Source organism: Quercus suber, unplaced genomic scaffold, assembly GCF_002906115.3.
Source record: "Quercus suber isolate HL8 unplaced genomic scaffold, Cork oak 2.0 scaffold_781, whole genome shotgun sequence".
Taxonomy (NCBI): Eukaryota; Viridiplantae; Streptophyta; class Magnoliopsida; order Fagales; family Fagaceae; genus Quercus; species Quercus suber.
In genome coordinates, this window is record NW_027070217.1 from 2,501 (window position 1) to 10,404 (window position 7,904).

At 43.0% G+C, this 7,904-nt stretch overlaps 1 protein-coding gene across 1 annotated transcript; it reads right to left on the reverse strand.

The window, feature by feature from the left end:
* Positions 1-7,077: 7,077 nt before the first annotated feature.
* On the reverse strand, positions 7,078-7,863 carry LOC136064852 (ATP synthase protein MI25-like). The gene is given in 1 exon segment (XM_065767180.1): positions 7,078-7,863. A coding segment is annotated over 1 exon segment (597 nt). The 5' UTR covers positions 7,754-7,863; the 3' UTR covers positions 7,078-7,156.
* Between the last annotated feature and the right edge of the window lie 41 nt (positions 7,864-7,904).

Consider the following 7,904-nt stretch of genomic DNA (forward strand, 5'->3'; position numbering starts at 1 on the left):
TGGAAAATATAATTGGAGGGCATGTATGGTTGGGTTCCATTTGTATACTTGGTGGAATCTAGCATATCTTAACCAAACCTTTTGCATGGGCGCGTCGTGCGCTTGTATGGTCTGGGGAGGCTTACTTGTCTTATAGTTTAGGTGCTTTAGCTGTTTTTGGTTTTATTGCTTGTTGCTTTGTTTGGTTCAATAATACCGCTTATCCTAGTGAGTTTTATGGGCCCACTGGACCAGAAGCTTTCTCAAGCTCAAGCATTTACTTTTCTGGTTTATATTCCGGATTGGATTCCTCCTTGTAGTAATCGGATGAACTGGGTTGTACCTGTTCCGATTCAAAAAGACAGAAGAACCGGGCAGCAGTAGAAGCCCTAAAGAGGAAAGGGGCAGGAGCACTCGACCCTTGAGAAATGAACAGATTCTTTTATCTTATTTTTGTTAAAACCCGACGAAGAAGTTTCGAATAGGGGCCAAAAGGCGTGAGTGCAATAGACGTTTGAAAGACTATATGGAATTTCAATCTTTCATCCCTTCATCCCAGTTTCGAAATAGGCTGTGTCAAGACTACAATTATTGCTTTCGGGTTCTTTCCCCAACCAGTCGCCCCTGTGTGGGAGGGGTCAAGCTTAGAGACTTCTCATTTGCGAGGAATAAAACTATCACGCACCTTGCATTCCGATTTTACATATCGAATGGGGGAGTTCCGGTTTTCTAAGGATTCCCTATTACTGGCATAGTAGGGACTAAAGAAACCATAGTTGCACGGAAATTGCCTGCCGGACAGAGGGCTGTTGGCCTAATTAATTACACAATTCTTTATTAACATTAACGATATGGCTATAAAAAATTCTCCTATCTTTTTTCAGCCCTCTCTACGCCTTCAACAATGAGATTTCAAAAGACGATTCTTTCTTCCACTGCTTCCTGACGAATGATTTATAGGAATAGATTGCCTGGGCTTCCCTGCATCTAATCGACTCATACCCAGCCCAGCCCTGTCTCCAAGATCTCATTCAATAGATCCAACCCATTTCTAGGGTAGATAGAGGAGTTCGTCCCCCACTTCCTTTGCTCCACTGGCACCAAAGATCAAGAATTCGAGATAGAAAGGAAGATTTGTTGGTGGGTTGTTAGCCCCCCTATCACATAAAGGCAGATAGCAGGAAAGGTGAGCAGCTATAGCTTCATTGTTCATCTTTCCCTCACTACCGGATGAGTGAACTCTACCCGTCTATGCTTGATGGGATTGGATTCAATCAACAGACTCCCCTTGCCTCCTGGATCCAGTGGACGAGTAGAAGACATTGAAAAAGGCTTCACATCCCTTGCAGGGCTTTGAGCTTTGAAACTTGGTTGCGCCCCTCCAATTGACAGATTCCTGGAAAAAAAGAACGCCTTGAGGTAGAGGATTGTATCTGGAAATGGAAGCTTTGTCCCCCTCACACTATATTTTGAATTAGGGGCTTGCCCTTCTTTCTCTCTCTACCACCTGTGTCTATCTCTTGTCAAGTATGCTTGTGCTCCCTGCCACGCTACTCTCACAGCAACCGTAACTATGTGACTAACAACAACAGTACCAGTTCGTGCATCAGTGGTTCAAGTGCAGTGCCGAGAAACGGTTCAAAAATCTATGGCGACATAAATTTCCCAACAAATCTATGGGAAGTATATTAAAAATAATAATACAGTAAGTGGCCTTAGTTTCATAACCTAAAGCACCGGTCTTCTTATCAACAGCAGAAGTGACCCTATGGGAGTCTCTTGGGTTCTCCTCTATGATTCACTTGGGTATGTGTACTTTTTTTTCTCTCTGGAGACATGGCTATCGTATGTCCACAGCGTTACAACTCGAGTTTTGCTCCGCATCAAACAACTCATCACGTGGGTATTATGTATTCATCTTCCAAGCTAGATTAGAAATTGTTGTTTACATTTACACTGGGGCTACCCATCATATGACGAGCAATCTGGCTGCATTTGTCTCATCCTCGCCGTACCAAGGCAAAAGTGTCGTCTTCACCGGTGACCACACCCCACTCTCTATTTCAGACATTGGTACGATCTCTTTATCATCTCGTTCTAGCAATGTTCCTCATCTTAATGATACTATGTTGCTTCCTAAAGTCAGTCTTTCAAAAGATTTGATCGGTTGGACAACTTTTTGATGATCACCAAAGCTATGCCATCTTTACTCCGACTTCCTCTGTGTTGTCAGGGATCTACACACGCATAATGTCATAGCTATAGGGTGCCGCCCGTAGCCAACCCATATATGCTTTAGACCTTGATTTTCCTCTGATTTATTTGTGTGGCTTCTTCATAACAAAGAGCTTCCTGATCTTAGGCAACTAAGGGCTTTTAGAGGTCTTCTTGTTGGTTGTTAGGTCTTCGACTACATGGAACACAAACAAGAATGCTTTCAATTGCTTCCTGCATCCACTAGTTCTTTATTCTCTTCTTGGTTTAGCTGCCAGCTGGCCAAACACGAGCAACACCTACGAATTCCACTCTTCTGATTATTTCAATTCTATTAGCCCTTTTGCATTCTGATGTATGGGGCCCATCGCCTCTTTCTTCTTTCTTTGGTTATCACATTCCTTTCTTAGAACTAATTCATAGGGGGTTAGTTCAAAGCTCGTTTATGGAAGATGTATTTCGTTATAAAAAAAAAAAAAAAATGCATTTATGGCATGCGTTTTCGGAAAGTAGAGCATCAGAAATAGTTCGTAATTTTATCGTAATAAAAACGGTAGGTTTGTGGCTAGAAGTTCATGACTCTCCACTGGCCATGATTTCTTATGAAAAACCCATAGCAAAAGACTAGATTATTTGAATACACTTAGCAGAGAATCGGGAATGATAAATTCAAAATTCTCCTAAGAAAGGAGTCAGGAGTAGAAAGCGATGTCGGGTAGAGTAGCTCGACCAAGCAGATCAACATGATACCGTAATGCTCTGACTAAGGTCCCATTGTTTCCACACGAGCCATTTAATCAAAAGGTAGATGCACATACTCAACCAGAAAAAGTGACTACACGAAGAGAACACAGCAACCAAACTTGTTTGGTACGAGACCCCATTTTCCATTAGAGTGTAAGCAATTGCTGCCCACATCAATTCAAGGCTAATCTTGCGATCCTAGTCTTCCATGCCAACATCATTCACACATCCATCTCATTAAGACTTTGAAGGTACGATCGAGACTTCCATTCCAAACTGATCATACCATACATTTTCACAATAGCTATCTGTCACATTTACTTTTCACTTCTTTTGCTTGAATGAGATTGTGCAGCCATTCCATTCTCCTTTTTTTTGAAGGCTCTCGATTGGACCGAAAGAAGAGAAAGGTTTTAGAAGGAATTCCCGATCCAGATAACTTGGGCGGTGTTCGCAGGAATGCCCAACTTCTGGGGTCAGCTTTCCTCATGATTGAAGACTAGCCGAAAGGGAAAGCAAACTTGCTTATCAAGCAAGAAGCATAAAGGTTTTTATCCCTATTGGTGTCTAGAACAAAATAGATCCATGGGCAGACTCACCTCAAAAAGAGCGAAAGAAAGAGCAGAGAATGAGCGGACTATTCTCGTACAATATTTTGTTATTTTTTTTTCGTGTTATCGCGCATAATAGTGCACTACTCCATCTAGTAGGTTAAGCAGGGAAACTCCAGAACTTTCTTTCATAATCAAAGTCAGACTTTAGGTCTTACATCTGCATAGTCTGATAGGCAAAGATAGCGTCTGACTACTAAGATGGAAATCCTACACAGAAAGTCGATGGGAAAGCGAGTATAACACTAAGAGAAGAACCCTCGAATGAATTATAGAACCTATAGCTTCTGCTGCGACTGATGCCTTTGATATTAGGCCTGACCGCTGGTTAGAGAATTCTTTTAGCTCATCTCACAGAAGAGCTTATATTCAAAGGGCGGACCTTGGCCCTATTAGTGTTATGACTTTCTTAGCCGCCCTTCTGTTCCGTAGCTGACTTAACCGATAACTTAGTCTTGCCTACATAAGAATGTATTATGGGTACAGAGAGCTATCCGGACCGATTCTTTCTCGAAGCGAGTGCGGTGCATCCTAAGTGAAGGTAGTAAGCCCTCGTTGTCTGGTGGTTTAGGGCCCCTTTTGAGGTTCCCTCCGTACAAGGATGAGAAGACTTATCCCTCTCTTTCCTAGGCCTTAAGTTTGAAAAAAGATGTGAAGCTATAAAGGATGGAATGACTTATCCTAGCTACCTATTACAATACTTACTACAGGAGAAAGAAGAGAGCCAGGATTCAAAACCTACCCTTCTCGTCCGGGAGGGAAGGAAAGCACCAGCCCTTGGAAGAGCTACCAGAGCACTACTTAATCTATGCTGAAACTCCCGTAGGGCGAATTCCATTCCTTAGATAGATGAAATGAAAAACTTAGCCCAGTCCTCAGTTTCAACTTTAAGAAGAAATGAAAAAACTTTGGATCCCAGCTGAGCTCACGACGGAAGACTCAACGAATTAGGCAGATCGGAATATCAGCGCTTACTCCTTGATTGAATGGCTCGGAGTGAACGGAGTTTACTCAATGTGTATGCTATTGGAGTTATCGTGGACCAAACCAGGGGGAAATCTTGAATTAGTGAATACTTAGCCAGGAATGCTTGATTCGGACAAGAGGGCAGGAGCGCTGTCCTCTCTATTTAAGAAGCTTAGTTAGTAAGACAATCAGGTTTACCAAGCTTTGAGGAAACTACTTACTCATTTATGCCTGGACGCTGGAAGAGCTACTAGGCTCTATCGATCCAGAACTCCTGGAAAGCTACTTTGATACCTAGATAGCGGGAGACTAGGAGAGAGGGGTCGCTCGAAGAATTCACAATTCACCTCTAATCCATTTTTTAAGTAACCAAACCTGTACTCAAGACACTGCCCTTGCTTTGTGTACAAAATCCCGTTGTATCACTCACAACCAGTAAAAAAACTTCCTTCTCCATAGGTCAAGGTGAAGTCCATGTATTTATCCATATTCATATTGCAAAAGCTTCAAATTTGTGGATCGAGGATGTTTGAAAAAAAGTATCCTTCGGAATCCCTATAGTCAAGGCAAAGGTTGGAGGTATGGGATCATAGAAGGTGTAGCGGGAATAACAGACTCGCCTTCTGATGTAGCCCCACAAGGTGGCAATAAGTCTTCCCTCGTCAAATCCAGTATTGGGGAGTAGAATCGCAGCTGGATGAACTTGGATCTAAAGGGTTCGGATCGTTGTCCTCAGCGCTAGCTTCCGGGGAAGTGGCAACCATTACGAGAGGTGGATTTTTCTTTTTTTGAAAGATCCAGGGAAGGTTTTCAAAGGTGATCAAAAGATGTTCGGACATTTATCCTCCACGGCACAAAGATCGAAGCACTGATTTCCCTCATTAAGACTCGTTTTGTCCGCTCAATAGCTAGAGGTAAATAGGAGGATCCTGAGTACAGGGGATAGAAGATAAGATAGAATAGGACCTTTCTTTGGCTTTTTGCCACCCATAAAGAAAGAGCTGCTTGGCCATTATCGGCCAGTGAAAGCTCCAGGCAGGAGGGTGGCTACCATACCAGATACGTAAGGCATTTTGGCAAGAAATTCAAGCAAGCGTACTTTTCGTTGAGAAGGGTCTATTCCATCTCATACGCCTCTCCCAATACCCTAGGGCTTCTTACTTTGTATCTGATTGGACAGCATACCGAGGGTCTATTTTGATTTGAAGGTGATGCATTATTTTGCTTTTTTGGATGTGGTTCTTTATATACTCTACTCTATGAACTAAGTGGATTCGGTCGTATGAGTGTGTTTTGTATGTGCAGCTAGGCTTTCTTTTTTGGCTTACTCTTTCACTCATCGCCACATTATCCGTCTTGACCACAAATCGTGACCCGCCTCCACATTCTCAAGTAGTGCACTATTGCTGGCATCTCCTTCTCCTGGACCAAGCCTTTCTTTCTCATTGAGCTTTCGGTTCTTATATGCTATTGGGTTACCTTGTTGTACTAGCACACCGCCTATGGCATAGTCTGACGCATCCGTGTGTACTGCAAATGGCTTAGTGTAATCTGGCAATTGCAATACGGGGTCATCCATCACTACCTACTTTAGGTCCTCAAAAGCTCTTTGACACTCTTCCGATCAATGCAGTGCCATGATCGGTCCGTACATCCTTCTTTAGGAGATTTTTGAGTGGAGCAACCCTTCTCGAGTAACTTATGATGAATCTTCGGTAATAGTTCACAAGCCCTAAAAACGATCTTAGCCCACTCACCTTGGTAAGTGCTTGCCACTCCTCCATGGCTCTGATGCCCATCCAATGCCCTAGGAATAGGATCTCCGTCTGTCCAAAGGAGCATTTCTCTTTCTTTACATAGAGGTGATTCTTCCTTTAATACTTTAAAAACGGTCCGGAGGTGGCTAACGTGGTCGTTTAATGAATAGCTATAGCCCACGATCAAAGTATACCACCAGTCGTCTAAGTATGGTGGAATAGCTCATTGTGGAGGTGCTTAACATGGCGGGGGCATTGGTGAGTCCAAAAGGCATAACCAATCAAACGCCCTTTATTAGTAAGGTTGCTTGCTTGTCACACAGGTCGTCCTTGGCTTGTCTCCTTCCGCGATATGCACTTGGTAGTAGCTCGACCGTAGATCCAACTTCGAGAAGTATCTCGCGCTTATTGATTAGGGTGAAGAAGTCTGCAATCAAAGTGGATACCTGTTCTTGATGGTTAGGTTACCTTGTTGAGCGCTCGATAATCAATGCACAAGGCTACCGCTTCTTCTGGAAATAAATAAAACAGGGGCTCCCAACCTTTTCCCCAGCAAGATAGGGAAAAACTGCCTTGGAGGCTGGAATATAAATAGGCCTCAATGAGTTTCTGAAATTTTTTCCTGAGCTCAACCAATCTCCTTAACTAATAGGTGCTAGTTGGGGGGGGGGGGCATCTTCTAAACCCAGCCCCAGTCTAAGTATAAGGGGTTTGGCTTCAGGCTCCAACTCGATCTTGTGGTAAACTGCCCACCTAGGGGCACTTGGCAACTCACTCGTAGGGCATGATATCCCAAAATTCGTAAAGTACTTGCTGCACTTCCTGAGAAAGAAGTCGTCTTGGTATTGGATCCGCTCTTCTGTTAGCATGAACATGAATTAAATTCTATTCGTCTTCCTTATTCTTAAAAGAACCCCCCACCCGAACCATTCTTAAGACCCCCAAGCCCTCTCGAATGAGTTCTACTATAGAAGCTTTCAACGTATACCCAGGGACAAATCTTTCACTCACTGAGAAGTGAAAGCCTGTGACTAGATCGTCCTGAAGACGGATGCAACGGGAAGAAGTGGCATTTGGAAGTGTTGCTGACTTAACATTTAGGTTTCGGCATAACAAAGCTTGCACTGTCTTTTCGCACTTAGGCGCACAGCGTGCCATTGGTAATGATTTTGCTACTGTACCACAAATTCGCAAACTGATCCTAAGTAATCATTGTTGTTCATTGGATTCCGGAGGAACTACTTCATTAGGATTGAGGAATTGCTGCGATTCTTCCTGAATAGCCTGGATTCTCCCGTCGAGAGTCACTTTGAAAGTATTACCTAAACTTTTCCGACTGAATATGATAAAGCCTATAAAACAACGAGCTACTATAATTTCTTCATTATAGATTGAGATCTTCTTCGAACTTAATGCACAAATAGATGGAATAGCAGTAAATAGCATCTTTCTAGCCTGCATATTCGTGGAACTCAATCTCATTTCGAAAGCTTATCTCTATCTTTCAGCAACTGAACTAGAAGTGGTTTAGGAAAGGACTTTAGAATCGGATGCGCTCGTCCAGCGAGAAAGGTCCTAACCCTGCCAACCAAGTAAAATAAAAAAAAGAAGAAGAGAACGAAAGGAGAAGAGA